The 22644-nt window shown below is 28.0% G+C and overlaps 2 protein-coding genes across 2 annotated transcripts; both read right to left on the reverse strand.

Moving 5' to 3' along the window:
* Window positions 1-419: 419 nt before the first annotated feature.
* On the reverse strand, window positions 420-3620 carry LOC124925640 (succinate--CoA ligase [ADP-forming] subunit alpha-1, mitochondrial). The gene is made up of 7 exons (XM_047465703.1): window positions 3318-3620; window positions 2675-2884; window positions 2300-2470; window positions 1706-1829; window positions 1229-1290; window positions 947-1028; window positions 420-850 (listed from the first exon to the last, which is right to left on the reverse strand). The coding sequence occupies exons 1-7, from the start codon at window positions 3543-3545 to the stop codon at window positions 714-716; spliced, it is 1014 nt and encodes a 337-aa protein (XP_047321659.1). The 5' UTR covers window positions 3546-3620; the 3' UTR covers window positions 420-713.
* Window positions 3621-17097: 13477 nt separating this feature from the next.
* Window positions 17098-17951, reverse strand: LOC124926707 (thioredoxin X, chloroplastic-like). Its single transcript, XM_047466986.1, has 2 exons — window positions 17579-17951; window positions 17098-17504 (listed from the first exon to the last, which is right to left on the reverse strand). Exons 1-2 carry the CDS (start codon window positions 17894-17896, stop codon window positions 17298-17300), a joined length of 525 nt encoding a protein of 174 aa, XP_047322942.1. The 5' UTR covers window positions 17897-17951; the 3' UTR covers window positions 17098-17297.
* Between the last annotated feature and the right edge of the window lie 4693 nt (window positions 17952-22644).

Genomic DNA, 22644 nt, shown 5'->3' on the forward strand with positions numbered 1-22644 from the left:
TTATATTTTATAAAAAAAAAAATTATTTTATTTTTTTATAATAATATAAATTTTTAATATATTACATTATATATTATATAAAAATAAGGTGAACGGAATGTTAATAATTTTAACGATTTATATGGTTACTTGTTTAGTGACAATCAAACTAATTATAACTAAAATTTAAAAAATATATATAATTTAGTAACTTATAGTTATACCTTAACATTTTTTTTTTAATAATTTAATTTGTAACTAACTGTTCAGCTACAATAAATAAATATATACAGTTAAATAAATTTTTCAAAATAACCTTTTATATATAACTAATTATTTAACAAATAAAACACACTGATTCAATTTTCTCAAACTAAGTTCAACAATTTAGTTATTCACTTACATACCTGGTGTATTTAGTATTTACCATCTACTTTCAATGGCATTTCAATCATACATGCATGATAAATATGTAAAGAAATCAACATCTACAATTCACCAAGTTTATTGGGTTTTTAAAACATGCAATTAAATTTATTTGGTAGAATGATGTAAATGGGATTTAAGTAAAAGATTTGTGTAATTTTTTTTACTCAAAAATAAGAAATGGAAGATCAAAAGTATGTGTAAATAAGATGGCAAAAAAATGGATTATTTGAGTTTGAGCCATTGCCTTCTTCTTCATTTACTGCATTTTAAGGAAAATGAAAAGAATTGAATGGTGAAGATTTTACTCAAACAAGACCCCTTTGTTTGAACACCTCCAGCATTGCAGTTCCAATTTTCGCTGGAGATTCTACAACCGTCACACCCGCTTCCCTAAGGATCTTTATTTTTCCTTGAGCAGTTCCCTTCCCTCCTGATACAATGGCTGCAAAAGAAAGGAATGTAGTTTAACCCCAAATTGTCTAATATATAAGAACCCTACTATTTATTTACAGCCATAACAGATTCAATTAAATAGTACCTCCAGCATGACCCATCCTTCTTCCAGGTGGGGCAGTTAGCCCAGCGATAAAACCAACAACAGGCTTTTGAGTTCCACTTTCCTGTTTCATTTGTTTTGCGAAAATCAATTCAGCAATGATCAGAATTCTCACATCAGATTTCAAATTTTGCAAACATTTTGAGCTCAAAGTAGGTTCAGGGCGGGAGCAATTCGAGTCAATAAAGGTATGCATCTTACAAACAACTGCCTTTGACATGATATAAATTTTATTAAAATTTAAACTCTCTTTGTGTTACCAACCTTTATAAGGGCAGCAGCATCCTCCTCAGCTGTACCGCCTATTTCACCAATAAGAACAATTCCTGCAAAAATGTCACAGGTACAATCAATAAGGAGCTCCTAGCTTTCATTATCTTCCAGTGTATTAGTAATCCTTCATTTAGGGACAGTAAATGAGATTAGATTTTAGCAATAAAACAGTGAGAAATAGTTTGAGATGATTTAGTCACCTTAAAAGATTTCTAAACATTCCTGTGAGAAGAAATGCATAAAGAATCACGGTTGAACATAGTTGATCATGCCAGACATAGTTACAAAAGGATATAATGGCATGAACCATTAATAAGTGGGCTATGAATTAGCAGGATCAAGAATTTGAATCCAAGTTTGTTAATAGAGTTGCCACAAAGGCGACTGCTAATAGTACAAACGGTCTCAACTAACCGTACATGGAAACATATCATGACTAGGTATGTGAATGGCTCAAGATAAACTTACCTTCTGTCTGAGGGTCAACAAGGAACTTCTCAACGCAATCAACAAAATTTGTTCCGTTAAAAGGATCCCCACCAATGCCAACACATGTGGATTGTCCCAAACCAACTTGAGTTGTTTGGAAAACCTACACAGCATACAAGTAAGGAAGTCAAAAGATTTGAAAACAATCGTGGAGGGTGATAAGAAGACAATATAGACATAATATAACAAGTTCATGAAACAACATCATAATATAAGGCCCTAGATCAGATGGACTTATTTAAATAATCTTCAAATAACCCACCATTTGTTCATCCATCCTCTCATCAATCACATAATTCAAATTATTAACTAAAATACTCTCTATTAATTTTTTTAAATAGTTGTTTAATATATATTAAGACCGATTAATTATTTTTACCCAAATAACTCACTTTTCCATAAGCCTCAAATGAACAAGGTTATTTAAATAACCGGATCCAAACAAGGCCCAAGACAGAGGTATTGAAGTGCAAAGGATATTCTTGACTTCCTTTGTCTTCCTCATGAAGTAATAGACAAATAACAAACAGAAAAGCCTTGCATAATTACAAATACAACAAAGGTGTGTCTTACAGCTTCATAGGTCAAAGTGCCAGATCGAGAAACAATTCCTATACGCCCTGGTTTATGAATATAACCAGGCATAATCCCAATTTTGCATTCTCCAGGCTTGATAATACCAGGGCAGTTTGGACCAATAAGCCGTGTTTTTGACTGTTGGTTAAGAGCAGCCTTGACCCTCACCTATGAATATGATAATGCACCCAACATCAGAAGAAAAAATAAACTCAATCATAGGTAAAAGTAGAGAAAAATGACCAGTAATGAAAAGAAATAAAAAAAAAGAGGTAAGGAAACCTTTCCATTCAAATTTCCTTTTATCTTGTTTACAAAAGTAAAACTAGCAAGATAAATTAACAATCCCTTTATGAGATGTCATCAGTTTACCATGTCATGTTGAGGAATTCCTTCAGTGATACACACAATCAAATCTAACTCAGCCTCCAATGCCTCCAAAATGGCTGCTGCAGCAAAAGGAGGAGGAACATAAATCACAGTAGCATTAGCTCTGGTCTCAGCTTTTGCATCAGCTACAGTGTTGAAAACAGGGAGGCCAAGATGTTCTGTTCCACCCTTTTTCGGGGTAACACCACCAACCTAGATATTAAAAGAGAAATCAATCAAATCATGTATACATTTAATTAATAAGAATGATTAGTAAAAAGAGCAGTTCACACTAATCAAATGGAAACACATCCATAACAAATGCAATATCAAATGAAAAAAGCACCTGCTGTTAAAAGAATGAGTTCAAAATTTTCAGAAATTAGATTAAACAAAGGTCAACATCACCAAGAAAGGAACAAGGCCTTTAGGATGAAACAACTAGTGAAATACCCATATTATCATCTAGCTTAAGATCCACGCCATGATCAGATCATTGTCTCACGTGAAACTGAGCTAATGAAATGGCTTCAATACATACCCAGAATCAGATCGAAGATCAATAAGAAGAAAGATCAGTCTGTATAGGAAATCCTCGGCTAAAATGACTCAATAAGATTCAGGATTTCGAGTAAATCTTGCATACCATTTTAGTGCCGTACTCGATTGCTTGCTCGGTGTGGAAGGTGCCATTCTTTCCGGTGATGCCTTGACAAATGACACGGGTATTTTTGTCAACAAAAACGGCAGGCGGAGGAGGCGGCGGCGCGGCGAAGTTGCGTGATTGCAACAATGAATGAGAAAAAGGCTGAGATCTTTTAGGGCAAAGGGTCGACGACAGATTGGCTATGAGTTTGGAGGCTTGCCGAGCCATCGTAGCTCTGGAGGTGTCGTTAGGTTAGGACGGAAATACTGCTGTCTGCAAATGACAGAAGAGAGAAGTATTCCTATGACTATCTTAAAGAACCATTTATTTAAGAAATTAGAAAATTTAATAATAATAATAATAAAATAATAAAAGTCAATTTATTAGTATATAATTAATCTCATTTATTTAAATATATATATATATATAATTTTTTTTCTTAAAAAACATGTTTTATGTAGTATCAAGATAAAATTTAGCCTGGTTCGTTTCATGTTATTTAAATAATTTAAGGAGAAAAAATAATGATTATGTGTGATGATTTTAAGAAAATGATGATATTTTTTTTTTTTGTAAAAAGACTTAAAGGTATTAATAATATACATAAATAAAATAAATAATAATAATTTAAAATAGAAGGTATTTTAGTATTTTGGTTAATGAATTAATTGATTTGATGGATGAAAGAGGGAGTGATGTGATAAATTGATAATTGATTTTGTTGGGTTATTTGAAAAATCTGAATAAGAACAAAGCCTTAATATGAACTTAGGCCTTGTTCGGATTGGGTTTTTGAAAAAACCTAGAGAGATAAAAAAGTAATGATTGGTGATGATTTTAAGAAGGTGATAATTATTTTTGGTAAAAAAATTAAAGGGTATTGATATATATATGAATAAAATAAAAAAATAATAATTTAAAATAGATGGTATTTTAGTATTTTGGTTAATGAAATGAATGATGTGATTGTTGAGAAGTGATTGATTGGAAAATTGATTTTGGATGAGTTTTTTAAAAATCCCAAAAAGAACACGGCTTGAGAAAAATATATAAGAAAAACACATATTTTCAAATGTCATTAATATAAAATAGTTACAACCATACTCTGATAGTAAGCGTTTTCTGAGATCTCGAAGCGTCCCTTAAATAAATTATATTTTTAAGTAATCGATTTTTTTGTAAAATAAATAAATTAGATTTTATAGTCAACAACCTAACTTAATTTTCAGTCAAATCCCAACTGAGATTGAGATTAAGATGGTAGGTTGGCATATGTCTCTTTTAGATTTTTTTATTTAAATAATAAATCTCACGACAAAAAGTTGGCGTTATTTTTTCTCGCAAAATTAAGAAAATACATTTTTTTAGTGTATGAACATAAAAAAAAATCAGAGATTTTATTTTATGGGCTAGGTGCTTGATTACGTGTGGAAAATAGCATCGGCGTTATACTCGTACCTCATTTAATTATATGGTCTCTACTATTATATTTTTGACGTTTTTAGAAAATATTACTTTTACACCTTACTATTTATGCATATGTAATTTTTTTTTAAAAATTGTCCTATCATTCTAATCTTAATGCTAATGATGATTATTCACGTTTGCATGATGGTTTGTGACTAACGAATATATATATATAAATAAATATGAAAAACATAAAAAAAAAATAATGCAAGAATAAATACACATGTACAAATATATACAATCTTAAAAAAAAAGTTAGATAGACTAATATACATGAGAATACATTCTAAAAAAATAACATCTTAAAAACATTTTTAGTCATGTTTGAAAAGTTTAAAAAAATTAAAGTGTCCAGAAAATATACAAATCGGTATGTAAGTGGAAATATTTCTGTGATTATAAATATATCGATTTCATAATATATGACTCTCTAAAAGTTTAAAAAAATGTTAAGTTTTCAGCCAAAACGGGCTTTTATCGGAAATTATTTATATATTTTTATTAAAAATAATTTTTTTAAGTTTATATTTTTTTTTGTATTTTTAGAAAATAATTTAAACAAGGAAACACACCAAACAAATTTACACAAATCATGTAAACAAACAAGGCCTAATGGCTAAACCAGACCGGGCTGGACCAGGTTCAGGCAAGCTAGAAAACGACTAAGCGATTCCCGGTCATGGCCTGTTTTTGACCATGTGTATGAAATCATTACTCAAAAATTAGTCCATGGTTGGTTTTCTTGGTCGAAAATGAGGCCATGGCTTGAAAGACGACCGAATGCTAGGAAATGTAGTCGGATGCTAGGCGTGGCTAAAAATCTCGGTCGAAGGCTAAGTTTCTCGGTCCTAGCATGGAAAACATGGTCGGAGGTGAGGCTAAATGATTTTTCTTGGTCGCTAACTCAATTTCTTGGTCGCTAGCCAGGCTACGACTGATTTTTCTCGGTTGCGACTCAGTTTTCTTGGTTGGATGACTGCCTAATTGCAAAACTCGGTCAAAAAATAGGCTATGGCTGATTCTCGGTTGAAAACTAGACCACGACTAAAATTCTCGATCGATGGTTAGTTTATCTGGCCCTTGGGTGATCCTCAATCATTTTCTCGATCATAAATCATGCTAGAGGCTCCAAGTCACAATCGGTCCGACAACCTAAACCTAAAACACACTATACCAAAAATACACCATGCCCAAAATCGATCCAAATTGATTTTTTTACTTAAAATGTTAGTTTATATTAAAGTAACAACAATGCATAGTCAAAATTATAATCATAACATCAATCAATAACTAAAATTAAAAAAAAAAATTGCTGGAAATCACTTGAATATTTTTTTTAATTTTTTTATTTTGATCTAAACGATGTTTTTAAAAGATGTAATCTCTTAATTATTTAATATACAACAATATATATGTTCTTGAGCCATTTTTCTCGTATAAGGACCCAAGAACATAATTTTAACTCTTTAGTCAAATTATTTTTATTCTAAGTTGAATTTTTTTTATTGTGGTAAGAGTATAAAGTTTTTAAACTTCTTTAATTTGACTAATATGCAATTAATTTTACAATCACACAAACAGATAATTCAAATATAGAAAAAGATTGATTTATTGAATCATTAGGAGCTAGCACATCGATTTTCACAAGAATAAACTTATTTTTGAATACCAAAACGACCAATTTAGTGTTTTTGCTTGTAATATCATTTTCAGAAGTTTTAGTGGGTCTAGGTTGCTTTTTTCTTTCTATGGTAACTAGATAATAGTATTTATAAACTACCTTAAAATTTTGAACTAAAAATTCAAAGTACATCCCTCGAAATTCAGAATTTAACTATAGGTGACCACATTTGCTATCGACATTGTTGATGATTTTTGGTTCTCTTTTAATTGAAATTGCTGGGGGGAATTTAAATTCTATACACAAAATACATATACACTTTCTAGAGTTAAATTTAAAGTTATATCCGAGAGAAAAATAAAACACACATATATATATATATATATATATATATATATATATATATATATATATATATATATATATATATATATGATGATATGAGTTATATTCCACCTGAAGACTCCAACCATATTTTTTAGGTGATTTAAAAAATATATATATTTATATAACTTATTATATATCTTATATATTTTGGTTTATTTATCTGAAATTAAAATTTTTGGACTCCAATAATTAAGGCAACAACTCTAATATTATATCAATAATGAGTTATATTATTAAAATTTAACTAATTATATATCTTATTATTTATTTGAAGTCCAAAATTAATTATTTTCAGAATCTAATCATTTTAAAAAATAATTATTTATTTAATTATCCTTGCAATAAGTCCATATATAAAATTTATATAACAATATGTTCGAAATTTATTAATATATATAACTATATAATTGAGGTAAAAAATGAACGTTTACATTTCAGTGGTTAAATGGAAAACCAAATTTAGAAATGATAAGTAATTTAAATTCTTAAATAATATGTGTAACCTGCAAATTTGAACATCAATTTACATGTTTAAAAATATTTTAATAAAATATTATTTTAAAAGATTTATAAAATATTTTTTGATATTTTAAATTTAGTCATAACAATAATTAATATGATGAATTACATTTAAATATATATATATATATATATATTAATAATATTTATCATTATTATTATTTCATTATTATATATTTTATCCCAAATTTCAATTATTTTGGAATTCAATGAATATAGAGTTATTTTTATACAAGATTTTAATTTGAGATTAATTAACATAATAATTATTCCAAATAATTATTATTTTTATTATTTTAAATTTATGATTAAAACATTTATTAAAATTTAATTATTTAAAAATTATAAATTAGAGTGGTAGAATTTTAGTGCTTATAGAATGTTTCTCTCAAACCGAGTTTGAATACAACAGACTTGATTTTTGAAAATTTGGGTTCAAATTTTGATATGGATAATATATTTTCTTATCCAATTTATGATAGATAAATAAAAAATAATAAAAGTGTGACACTTAAACTTAAAGAAATTAGTATGTGAAGGTTGACCTGTGAAAATTTAATTATTGTTAACTTTTTTTTTTCATTTAGATAAATACGAACATAATTATACATGATCATGAAGAGAGACAATATATTTTTAGGTAATGAATAAATTTAAAAATTGTCACAACCAAAATGATAAATTTAGTATTCTTCTCGTATATATAATTTGATTCTATAAAAAAAAATATTAGGGTTACTACAAAACAAAACATTATTCTATTATTTGCTTACTATATAAAAGAATTGTTATTGCCTTTATCCTGAATCTATTTATTTTTCTACTTTTAAAATATTAAAACTTCTCACTTACATAACTCTTTGACTGCGGGGAAATCTTGACTTAACAGTTATACTTTAGTCTTCATGCCTCATTTTTTTACATTCGAAAAGCACTAATCACTACTTTAGGCATTGCACGGATCACAAACGTTCGTCGTGACAATGGGCTTGATAACCACTCCAGCCATTGGCTTCCCACTTACTTCACCTCATTGCAAAGTTCTATGGGACGATCAACAACTAACCTTGTTGAACTTCTTCATGGAAGACAACACTATTGGAATGACCCACAACTTGGATATGCCCCGATCCACACAATATGTAGATGATGGTGTGAGTGTTAACGCTCCACTATGTTGTCACCATTGCATTCTCGTAAAGGACTCATTCAAAATTGGGAAGGTATTGCTATTGAGTATTGATGCGATCTTGCTCAACCTTCTTGGTCTCTGAATTATCGAGATTCCTTCATACTTAGTTTCAATCTATTACACCACAAGATCTTTCCTTGACAGGATCTTCTCTCCGATCTTCATTGTGCATAATTTCTTCGAACTCATTGTTTCTTAGGCTCCTTATCTCATTTCCCTTCTCGTATCTTGATGGTTCTTACATTTCAAATTATTTCCTTACTCTAACGATGAGTCCCATGTTATCATCTTGTCCATGTAGTTTTGTCGTTGACTTAGAGACAATGTTGTATGATTCTTCCAAGACCTTAGTCTCAAATCCTTGAGAAGACATGAAGAATCTTTGCAACACAATTCATGATGACTCAATAATAAGTTATCATTCCATGTGCTTGTTAAAATGCAAAAGAGAGCAAAATATATTACCTGAGATTTTAGTAAGTTGGTTGTTAGCGTTGTTGCCTTGTTGTGTCGTGGACTACCATGTAGTTCAAAGTCTTTGTTTCCGTCGTTATATTCCTTATGGACCCAATGGATTAAACCGGCTTGGAAAGCAACACTATCACCTTCGATAGCGTTGCATGTTTTTAATAGCAATTATAAACCGCCCTACGGTTTTCACCCCAATTTGTCTCGTTAGGGACAGTTTTTCTCTGAGTTGACAAGTAGTTGACCAGGGATAGAGCGGGATGATATTTATGTCCCCGTCCCGATCTCGTCCAATTCTGCTCTGAATATTATAAACACAATTAAATATATAACATCACTAATATATTTATTTATTTTTCATATTTTATAAGAATTTTAAGTGTATTTTTTTTATATTAATAAAAATATTTAATATATTATAATATATAATATTAAAAAATTTGTTTATATAATTTTATTAATTTTTTTTTATTTTTGTAAAGTATGATATTATGTTATTCCGCAGAAAATTTCTCGAAATCCAACTGAACATGGATGGTAGTAATAATATATCATAATCACTAACTTTAATTATGTTTTATCTACAGTTTATGTTAATGTCTTAAATGTATTTAATTAACTTATATGAGAAAATTACAAGCTTATTTGGGACCTTATTATTTTGAGTATGTAAATACTGCTCATTATTTTGGTTTTCAATAGAGATTCTTTTGTTGAAAAGAAAGCGATTTCAATGTTGGTTGCACCTAAGAAAAATGACTTAAAAGGTTTCGTTAGATTTGCTCAATATCCTCTTTTATTATTAAACTTACTGAGTGTGTTTTTAGAGTCATTCTAAAATATTTTCAGGAATATTAGGGATCTTCTTAACTAAGTTTTCAATTTTAGAAGATTGTTTAGTATATGGATTTTTGTTTTATTGTTTAGATATTTTTTTTAATGTAATTTGAAATTGTGTTAGATTTATTGGGCTATATATATGTAAGCAATATGTGTATGGGCTATTGTGTTTATTCAGAATCAAGTAATAAAATGATCTACTAAAAAAATATTTAAATTATTCGGTTAAGCGTTTAGTAATAAAGTGATCTTTGAGTTAGCTTTTGATTGTTGGTATCTGTTTATTTGTTGTAGAAATTAAAATACTTATGATAAATTAAATAATAAATAATTGACCATATTAATAAAAATTATATAATATAAAATTATTATTAATTATTTTATTCATTATTTCTAATCAATTCTAATCATAATCAATTTCATCTAATTCTAATCATTGTATTAATATATTTGTGGGTAAAAAATAAGAAGTTAATATATATATATATATATATATATATATATATATATATATATTAACTCTTTCATTTTTTACATACAAATATTTTTTACACACAAATATATTAATACAATTTTATTTTATTTTTATACATATAATGTATATTTATTTGAATTAATTATTTTAGTTTTACTTAATTTTATAAATATAATATATTTAATTTTAGTGGTGTGATGTTTATTTTTAAGTAAGTTTTTGACCCTACGAGTTGATGTGTATAACTAATGAATAATTATCACGAAAAATACATTAATTAAAGTAAAATAATATGGAGGTGAAATAATATTTTATTTATTTCATAAAACATAATTTAGGTCCTACACGAAAAATATAAACTTATTAATTTAGATGGTTAAAATATTGTATTTATTATATGACACAAAATTTAAAACTAATATAATATTTTTCGTTTTAATTAACCACTTTAAATTTTATAGAACGATCCTCTTACAAATTAACAACCAATCATGATTGTGGTGTCACACCTTTATTATTATTATTATTATTATTATTATTATTATTATTATTATTATTATTATTATTATTATTATTATTATCTAGAAAGACGAGGACATTCATTTACTCTTGAAATTCAAATTCTACCCAAAACAAAAACATGATAAAATTCATGTTCTAACCTAAGACAAAAATAGTTAGATTATCTTTTGGGTTTGAACCCGTGATGCGTCATGTGATTAACTCGCGGGAACTAGTTATACTCCGAACGGAACACAAAATTAAAAATAAAAAAAATACACAATAACTATGTTTTGTTGAAAAGAAAGCTTTTTCAATGGTGCACCTAAGAAAAATGACTTAAAAGGTTTCGTTAGATTTGTTTTTAAGAGAGATCGATTTGCTCAATATCCTCTTTTATTATTAAACTTACTGAGTTTGTTTTTAGAGTCATTCTAAAATATTTTTAAGAATATTAGGGATCTTCTTAACTATGTTTTCAATTTTGGAAGATTGTTTAGTATATGGATTTTTTTTTTATTGTTTAGATATTTATTTTTTATGTAATTTGAAATTGTGTTAGATTTATTAGGCTATATATATGTAAGCAATATGTGTATGGGCTATTGTGTTTATTCAGAATCAAGTAATAAAGTGATTTACTAAAAAGAATTATTTAAATTATTGGGTTAAGTGTTTGATTGTTGGTATAGTACCGTTTATTATATATAAAATTTGAATACTTATTTATTATTTGGGATATCGTGATTATTCATAATCAAAGTAAAGTAATAAAGTGATCTACTAAATTATTTAAATTATTGAGTTAGCTTTTGATTGTTGGTATCTGTTTATTTGTTTTAGAAATTAAAATACTTATGATAAATTAAATAATAAATAATTGAATATATCATTTTATTCATTATTTCTAATCAATTTTATCTCATCCTAATTATTTTATTAATTATTTCTCATTTGTTTCTAAATTTTTTATATATTAATATAAATTTTTTATTATAATAATAAAACACACACATATATATATATATATATATATATATATATATATATATATATATATTATCTCCTTCATTTTTTACACACAAATATATTAATACAATTTTATTTTATCTTTATACATATGTAATATATATTTATTTGAATTATTTATTTTTATTTTTACTTAATTTTATAAATATAATATATTCAATTTTAGTATAGAACATGAATTCCAATTTTAGGTGAATAGGATAAGAATTCAATTTTATTCATATAATTTAATTTATTTTCATACATTTTATTTTAATGTATATATAATATATATTTATTTAAATTATTTATTATTATCTTTACTTAATTTTACAAATATAATATATATAATTAAAATTAAATTTAAAATTTTTAACTAATCAATTAAGAAGTTTAGATGTACTCTAAATTAAATAATATAAATGAATATTATAAACTAAAGTAAAATATATTATACATTAAAATAAAATGTATATTTTATATGTGTAATTCAATTTTATTTTAATTGTTTATGTAATGTATATTTTTGAATTATTTAATTTAGTGTTTAATTTTAATTATATATATTATATTTATAAAATTAAATAGAGATAAAATATGTGTGTTATTTTAATATATTTTATTTTAATATTTATGTATTTTATTTTAATATATAATATTTAAATTTATTGTAGTTATTTAAGTATTATTAATTTTAATTATATAATTTATATTTATAAAATTAAATATTTGAAATTTTTATAAAAGAAAATATGTAATTAATTAGTTAATTAATGGGTTTAAAGAGATTACATGTACTTCGAAAAAATAAATAAAAATATTAATACATTAGAAAAAAATGAATAAAAGAGGTTTACATGAAATAATCTTATTAAAATAACTCACACGGGTCTAATAAGTGGTTGAAAATAAGCGGCTTTGATTATGAAGATTTTTATTGGAAATGGTAGATAGAAGAAATTTTAAAAGAGAAATGATATTCTCAATAAAATTCCCACGAAAGCTAAGACACGAATCTCACGCCACTCATATTTCACGCCGCCACATAGGTAGGAGAGAGTAAATAAAATAATTAAATTGAAACTTTTCATTTTCCCCCAAAATCAAAATTCTCTTCTTTCTCTCTCTTTTGTTTCATTTTTTCGGTAAGACTTCTTCCGTTTATGAAACGTTTCATTTTCCCCAAAACCAAAACCCCCCACGACAATCTCTTTATCTTTCGTTTCATTTTCCCAAAACCCAACCCAACTAACGATCTTACTAAAACGTTTCATCGACTTCTTCTCTTCCGATCAATCGAAATGGTAAGTCTTTTTTATTTCTTTCGTTTATCTTCCGTTCGAAATGATTGTCATATCAATATTTATGTTTAACGTTTATGGTTTAGTTGCTGAATCGATTTATATTAGGATTATAAAAGATTTGGATATCAATATTCTATTTTAGCTGCATTTTTGGTTTAGCTGCTGAATCGATTTGGATTAGGGTTGTATAAAAGAGTCCCGAAACCAAAATTTTTGGTCCCGAAACCACTATTTTTAATCAAGAAACCAGCATTTCGGGGTGATTTCTGGTCCCAAATTTTGTGGGGTGATTTCGGGCCCCGAAATGGTTTCTATAAAAACTTTTATGGCTGTTTCATTTCTTTGCAGTTAACTGTCGGCGTAGACAGTGAAGAATACAATGATCTATTAGAGAAGTCTGGAGAATAAATTACATTTGAGTTGTGTTGTTGGTTTATTGTAAAAAACGAGCATATATATATATATATATTTAATTTTTGCTTAAAGAATTTCAGTAAAATTGATTGTCTTTTCATTGCTCTTTTTCTATACAAAATCTCTAATACAAATGAATGAATAATGAATCATATGGACAAAAATGTCATCTCTGGTTATAGAGATCATAAGGAGTCCATTAATGGAGAGTAAAGAAAAAAAATGATCTTTGTGAAAAGAAAGGGTAATATGAAGAAGCGCGTCAACGCGTACTCCCCTGAAAAACACGTTAATTTAGCTTCAATACACATTAATTGAAAATTCATCAGTTTTATTTTTATAAAGACTTGTTTGATGTAGGATTATTAAGAATTGTTTAAAAAATATATATTTGTTTGATTTATTCTATGTAGAAACACTTTTTTTGAATATTTTTTAATCTGGAACATTATAATGAAGATTAGAAAATCAAAAATAATTGAAGACAATGTTATTATATTAGAAATTTACATAATTAAAAACTTTATTTACAATGTTACAATTTGTCCTTTATAGCACTTTTAAAATACAACATATTATACATTTCGAGAGATCTCAAATAATCTCATTTCTTCATTAACTTGATCAATAAGAAAATCTGGATTTTCATACATGACCTACAAATCAAATTAACATTGCAATAAGATTATTGGTTTTAAAAAGAAACAAAATAGCCATAAAAGATAGTATAGAAACAATTTCGGAGTCTGAAATAACCATTTTGGGGTTCGAAATAACCATTTTGGGGCTCGAAATCACCTTAAAATGGTGATTTCCGGACCAGAAATGACCCCGAAATGGTGATTTCGGGACAAAAAATATGGTTTCGGGACCTGAAATGCTAGTTTCGAGACCAAAAATGCTGGTTTCAAGACCAAAAAAGCTAGTTTCGAGACCTGAAAAACTGATTTCGGGACTAGAAAAGCTAGTTTTGGGACTAGAAATGCTAGTTTCAGGACCAGAAAAGCTGGTTTCGAGACCAGAAAAGCTGATTTTAGGACTAGAAAAGCTAGTTTCGGGACTAGAAAAGCTGGTTTCGGGATTAGAAATATTGGTTTCGGGACTAAAAAAGCTGATTTCAGGACTAGAAATGCTGGTTTCGGGCCCAAAAATGCTGATTTCGGGACTAGAAATGCTGGTTTCGGGATCAAAAATGTTGGTTTCGGAACCAGAAAATATGGTTTTGATACCAGAAATGCTGGTTTTGGGACCAGAAAAATGTGGTTTCGGGACTAGAAATATTGGTTTCAAGACCAGAAATTCTAGTTTCGTGACTAGAAATACTAGTTTTAAGACTAGAAATGTTAGTTTCGGAACTAGAAAAGCTGGTTTCAGGACCAGAAATGCTGGTTTCAGGACCAGAAAAGATGGTTTCGGGACTAGAAATGCTGATTTCAAGATCAAAAAAGTTGTTTTCGGGACCAGAAAAGCTGGTTTCAGGACTAGAAATGCTAGTTTCGGGATAAAAAGTTGCTATTGGGACCAAAAATGCTGGTTTCAAGACAAAAAAGTTGGTTTCGGGACCAGAAAAGCTGATTTCGGGACCAGAAATGCTGGTTTCGGGACCAGAAATGCTGGTTTCGAGACCAGAAATGTTGGTTTCGGGACCAGAAATGCTGGTTTCGAGACCATTAAAGTTGGTTTCGGGATCAGAAATGCTGGTTTCGGGACCAGAAAAGCTGGTATCGGACCACAAATATTGGTTTCGGGACCATAAATACTGGTTTTCAGAACTAAAAAATCAAATGCTGGTTTCAGGACTAGAAATGCTGGTTTTGGGACTAGAAAATGTGGTTTCGGGACTAGAATTGGCTATTTTTTACAACCCTAATTGAAATTGTTTCTGCAGCTAAACCCAAAATGCAGTAAACCCTAATCGTTAAATCCTAAACCCTAAACCAATCATCTAAACCCTAATAATCTTAATCCTAATCCCATGCACTAAATCATCAATGCTAAACAAATTCGATTATAAAAAGATGAATATATGGTGTTTTTACCTTGGAGTTGGTGTTGTTTTGCCGGATGATGAACATGCACCTGCACCAGCCTGAAGACGAGAAGAAGTATGAAACAGAAGATAAACGGAACATAACGAACGATAGATAAACGGAAGAAGACTTACCATTTCGATCGATCGAAAGAAAAGTCGATAAAAATGAAAGAAGAGAGGTGGGTTTAGGGGAAATGAAACGAAAGAGAAAGAGAGAGAAAGAGGGTTTTGATTTTGGTTTTGGGGGAAATGAAACGTTTCAATTTATTTTATTTTTTTTGTCTCTCTCCAGCCACGTGGTAAGGTCACGTAGGATTCGTGGTTTTACTTTCGCTAACATTTCGTTGAGTTTATCATTTCTCATTTTAAAATAGATAAAGATTGTATATTTGTCAAATTGAATTATAATTTTCTATTTTGTTACTTAGCCGCCATGTTGTTCTGAATATTTTCTTTGTCAGACTTTCAGTTTAAGTTGTGGTTTTTGCCTTTTCAAATTGAATTAGCATGGTATCGGCTGAAATGTTTTCAAAATTTCTGCTAGAGAATGTATATCCATGTTATTATAAATCTATTTATATATATCTTCATATTATTTTGTGAATGTTAAATTGTAATAGTAAGATGGAATTGGGGGAAAGGTATTGGAGATTTCTTCAACCAGAAAGATTGAATCTTTGGGTGTTAACCCTAGCTTTTGAGGTTTTGAAGATACCCAGTGATTTGTTTTTAGTGTTTCCCCTATATAGATTACTTATGAAGATATGAGAAAAAATATTTCATAAAAAATGAGAAAACATTATTAAATCGACCCTTACTTATAATAATAATAAAAAAAAAAGAAAAGTAATTTGGTTTATGAAACTAATCACTCAATAGATATTAACAATAAATATAAACAATTTTACTCAAAAATTAACTTTTAAGTTAAAAAAATAAACAGGCCAACTATTATGGTTAAAATTCATTTGGATCTCAAAAACAAAAAAAAATATCTATCAAACTCCAAACCATAGAAAGGACGTATTACATGTCGACAAAAGAGGTGAGTGTGACGTTTAGTTTGTAAGTAAATTCTTGACCAATGAATAATTATCACGAAAAATAAATAAATTAAAGTAAAATATTATGGATGTGAAATAATATTTTATTTACTTCATAAAACATAATTTAGGTCCTCCACACAAAATATATAATCTTATTAGTTTTAGATTGTTAAAATGTCTTATTTATTATAAGACAAAATTTAAAACTAATATAATATCATTTTCATTTTTTTTGCATTATTATATAAATGTTATAACATCGTTTTATCTTGAAAGTATGAGGACATTCCTGTAATTTACTCTTGAAATTCAAATTCTACTCTGAAACAAAAACATGATAAAATTCATTTTCTAACCTAAGACAAAAATAGGTGGATATCTCCCGTTTATATGAAGTTTTGGATTTGAGCCAGTAAAACGATATATCTAATTAGATGTGTTTACGCATTCTAACCCGCGAGAATTAGTTGTATTCCAAGTGAGTGGAACATGGAGTTACAAACAAAAATACACAATTTTGAATACATTGAAAACAAAATTGAGAGTCAAACTAAGGCAAGTGGTTTGATTATACAACAATGAAGCAAGCATATGGAGTGTAAAGAACTCTGCACAATTTACATCCGGTAAAGATAGAATGTTAAAAAGGATCATCAAGAATCATCAAGAATCATCATCCAATCCAATCCATGCATCATCGATCTATCTATGAAATTGACAAAGAATTGAGCAAAGATTCCACATACTCTTTAAGTTTAGCTTTGGTAATTGCCCCTTCTCTCTTGCTTTCAGGAACTTCTTTCCCATTTTTGAACAGAATTAATGCCGGTAATCCATACACCTTATACTCTTTTATCAAATTAGGGTTCGAATCATGATCAATCTTCACAACCTTTAACTTTTCCTTATATTCCTAAATCAACATAGAGCAACTCAAATTAGATTAACGAAACATTTACAATCAATTAAGTTATAATAGGTTCATACTTGCGCGATCGATTCCATTGCAGGAGTGATTAATCGGCAAGGACCGCACCAAGTAGCAACGAATTCGACAAGAACAGGTGCCTCAGACTTAAGAACTATCTCCTCGAACTGAGTTTCGTTAATCTCCGGAACAACGCCGCATATAACCGATGATCTACGGACTGTCGATGAGGAGTAATGGTTTGTGGTTCTTGAACGGAGAAATAGGTTAACCGGCGTCGGAAGTAGACGAGTAGAAGTAGGGAAGATTGATCTTGACGGAGGAGATGATGATATTCCGATTCGAAAGCTCGTGTTCATCAAGGCTATCGTTTCCATGGTGGAGTTATTGTAGAGAGAGAAGGAATCGTTGGCTGTGATGCAAACCCAATCACCAAAAGAGTACAATTGGATGAGGAATGGTTTTGATGTTGCCACGTGTTTGTCAACCATTGAGTTTATTTTTTTTGGATATATTTTTTTTTTCTCTTTTTTTAATTATAAAGTCACAAACAAAATCTAAATTAGTTTGCAATTTATAAAATTATATGGTTACTTTTATAACTAACTTTAATTGGTTAGTTTTTATCTTAACTTAATTGGTGGTTAAGATTGTTTCATGTTTAATTATAATTTTATCTTAAATATTTATATATTTCAATTATTAAAATTTTAATTATTTAAGATTTTTTTAAATGATCAAACAAATATTATCTTATTTTAAGATTATTGACCAAAAATAAAATATAAATATATTATCTCATTTTAAGATTATTGACCAAACATAAAATATAAATATATAAATAGAGGAGTGATAGAAGAGGGAATTACATATGAAAAGTAATAATGTATCACCACGTTACTAACTCACATTACTGACTCTTAAAAAAAAAAAAAAAAATTGAGAAGAGAGAATTTTATTTATTTTTTTTATTAATTTTCCAAATGCCACATAACTTTCTCTCAAATTCTCTACCAATTATTTATATCAACAAACTTAATTTTTTTTGTTACAAGAGATTAGGTGTGCATGTGATTTTAGTTTTTTTATACACAAAAATGTACCATTAGATTGTTGTAGTTAATTATACATTAATTTTTTTTGTAGTATTATTTAAAATTAAGTATTTTTTTGTATTATTTTTTAAATTCACACATTTTAATTTGTTAAAACTGGATTGTGTGACTAAAAAATGTAATATAAGGAAATATTTAATAAATTTTGAATATAGATAAGTTCTGTATTTATATTTTAAATAACTTCCTACGACATAACATTACGTACGATATACCATTTTGAACGTATTTGTGTTTTAAATTGAGTTTATTTTGAGATATATGCATTCAAAATTGTCAAATACAATACAGTTTGAATGCCTCAAGAAATATATAATATGTGAAAATGTATTAAAAATTTGTAAAAATAGATCTTCTATTTTATTTGTAAGATGTGGCAATTAATTAAGAAAATAAAAAAACTTTGTTAAAGTAAAAAGAAAAAGTTGATTCGTTTTAAAAAAATTAAATGACTAAAATTATAATGATCAGTCTCCTATAACTCAATTCAAAGTTTGAGTCTCGTTTAGTAAAAGCAACTCAAGTTTGAACCTAAAATAGTAAATTGGTCATATTTATATATATTATTTTTAATCTTATATTTTATATAATTAATAATTCTAAATTTTGAGAATGGGTCCTGCAAATCAATAACCTATCAATAACCTGACTCATTTATTTTCACAAGATGGGTTATGCTTTGTAGTGAGACCAGGGTTAGCCTCAAAGTTTGAGGGCTTTAGACAAAAAAAAAAAATTCTTTTATTTTTTATTTAACATATTATATTGAAAACATATAATAATTTTATATTTAAATAAAAAAAAAAAGTTAATTTAGGTTATAATGTATAAAGTAATTTTTAAGTATTAAGGGGTTTTGAGAGTCACTATATCGCAGTGTTAAGCATATTATATATATATATATATATATATATATATATATATATATATATATATATATATATATATATATATATATATATATATATATATATATATATATATATTTCAAACGAATATTATGTATTGTATATACAGATGACTTATTTGAATATTCAATTAAATTTTATATTCAACTAGAAATCTAAATAAGCCCAAATTTTTTCTTTTTCGTGAGGTCTTTGACAATAAGTCCAGTTCTCCAGCTTGGGCTTCTTTAACAAGCTTTGTACTTCGTTAAGTGTAAAGCAGAATTGTATGAAGGAGTGAAGCACAATATAACTTTTCTTAGATTAATTCATTTGATGATTGAATATCCTAAGCCAAATTTTAAAAAGAAAATCCAAGAATCAGAAAATTTTATCACCTAATTAGGAAACTCAAAATCAAAATTTAATGTCTTTTAATTTAAAAAGCTAACACAATATAATCTTCAACATCAAGTTTGTTACACATGCGGCATAGCATTTATATAATTTAAAACTTTTGTAATAAAATCTTATAAACCTAAATTGTATTTTATTAATTAGATAACACGTTATTTTTACTTCATAATATTATATTTTAATTCATTTATTTTTAATAATAAAGGTGTAATATGCATTTTTGTTTTGAAATTTTAATATGAGTATAAATAAGTATAAATAAAATGTTCATCAATATACAAATTAATCTGTTGATCAAAAACTTACCAACAATAAATATATTTATATTTATATATAAATTAAATTCAATAATTACAACTAAAGTGTTCACATATTATATTTGAGAGCAATATTCGATTCCCAACAAATATTTTATAGTGGATATTATAAAAACTAAAATGACAATGATTGCGATATATGTGGATGCAAATTTGAATGGTGATTTGAATTGATATTAAATGCTAATAATGTAATATTGAAGGAAAAACATAGTAGTATATGTGACTGCGAATTTAAGAAGAAATGTGAATTTAAAGGGAATGGTGGTGGGAGTCATGTTAATAATGTAGTATTGAAGGAGAAAGAATAGTACTACTATATGTGAGTGCGAATTTGAGGAATGATGTGTTAATGTATTTAACTTTTGAGCTAAAATAATAAGTATATCAATTTTATTGTTGTAACCCCCGAGAAATTCTTAGTCCGTAGCTTAACACATGTCGGAGGACACATAGCAATACAGGGAGACCCGGGGTGACTAGATTCGATGATTTTTACCTTAGTTTGCGTGTCAGACATCTTTTAAAGTAAAACATTAATTTTTTAAAAAGATTTTGATAGTACCTAAAAACTTTTAAAATTAACTATGTAAAAATAATTAATTTTATTCAAATTATAATAATCTGGGGATTTGTTATAGTCAAATAATAATTTGATTAAAATCCGATTTAAATTAATTAAAAAAATATTATTTAATTGAAGAGCCAATTGTTTTTTTAGAAAAAATCAATAAAAATGTGTACGTGTACAAACGTACTTTATACCAGAGTTTCCATAAGGTGTTCATTATTTAGTTACACCCGGAAAAGACTTACGCGCTATGTCCTCCGCGCCTGTTAAAATAGTTTTATTTTTTAAAAGTTTGACTATCAAAAGATTTGTTTATAACGTTTATTTTTTTAAATTAGTACTCTAGGGTTCTAAACAAGAATAAGTTTGGTTTACGTAAACAATTATACAAAATTATTTAGAGGTGCGTGCTTGCGATTGCGGTTAGAAAAGATTGAGTAGAGGACCTGAAAATATTAGAAAAAAGGTGTTAGAATTTAAAAACAAATTCCAAACGAAGCCTTAATCAAAATATTTGTTTGGGAAATATCCCGAAAATATTTTGAAATCATTTTCCGACCTCTCGGGATCATTTGAAAATTGATTGGGGTTCCAAAATAATAAAAATAGTTTTAGGTTTTGAAAAGTGAAACAAAACAGGCCTTAGGACCGGAGTCCTAAGGATCAGATCCGTTTTTTATCGGTCGGGGACCGAAGAGACTCGGTCTAGATCGAGAGAGCTCTCGATTGGGGTTTAGGATACTTGGTCAGAGGATCAAAATCAATAGGTCAGGGTGCCAAGGACTCTCGGTCCTTGGCTAAAATTATCGGTCTAGGAGTAAAACCTATCGGTCCTGGACTAGCATAGGGCTAGGTTTCTTGGTCATGGGTTTGGGAAACTAGGTCCCAAGGTTGGACCTCTCGGTCCTAAGATCTGGGAGTCTCGGTCCCAAGTCAAATTTCTCGGTCCTAGTAGGTGAAAACTCTTGGTTGGATTTCTCGATCCTAGCTCAAGAACACCAGTCCTAGGGCTCGGTCCTAACTCATGAACATCGGTCATTGATCTTGGTCTTAGGTTAATTTTCTTGGTCCCTAGTCTCGATTAGGACCAAGGATTCTCGATCCTTGGTCCTATAATACTCGGTCCAATAACACTAATAATCATTTATTTGGTTCAAAGTTGTAGGTTTATAACTTTTGATGCAGATCATGAAAACATGATCGGTAAGTTGCTATTAACTTAGATGGATGTAGGGATCACAACCCCTAATCCTAGAACCGATCAATCGAGCCATAAGACAATCTATTTTTTAAAATAATTTTTAAGGTAAAATTTGGGAACTTTCGATTTAGGCCATCTAATGGTATAATTCTTGATCCAACAACTTCCAAATGGTGTTTATAATCAAACATGACCAAAACAAGAACATCAATCACGCTCTATAACAAATTTCAAAACTGAAATTTAAAATCTTATTTTGAAAAATTTTAGTTCGATCAAACTTGATCGGGATGTATGTTATATGATTTGAAATTCATCATAACATGTTCACAAACATGTTAGGCAACTATTTGAATAAAAATCCAAGCTCAAATGCTCAAGAACTCGAAAATTAAGGTTTCTAAATTTTCAAAACAAAATTTTTGTTTTTTTTTATTGGGGTTGAAATGATGAAATCTCTTTCGACAGAAAACTTGGAAATAATCTGAGGATCAATTTCAACTATAGGATGTACAAAATTGAACCATAAACAAGTTCAACCCGATTGAAATTGAAAATTTTCAATTTTCAATCACAGCATGAACCACGGGTTGTTTGGAAGCTTACATGTGATTGGA

Source organism: Impatiens glandulifera, chromosome 2 (assembly GCF_907164915.1).
Source record: "Impatiens glandulifera chromosome 2, dImpGla2.1, whole genome shotgun sequence".
Lineage (NCBI taxonomy): Eukaryota > Viridiplantae > Streptophyta > Magnoliopsida > Ericales > Balsaminaceae > Impatiens > Impatiens glandulifera.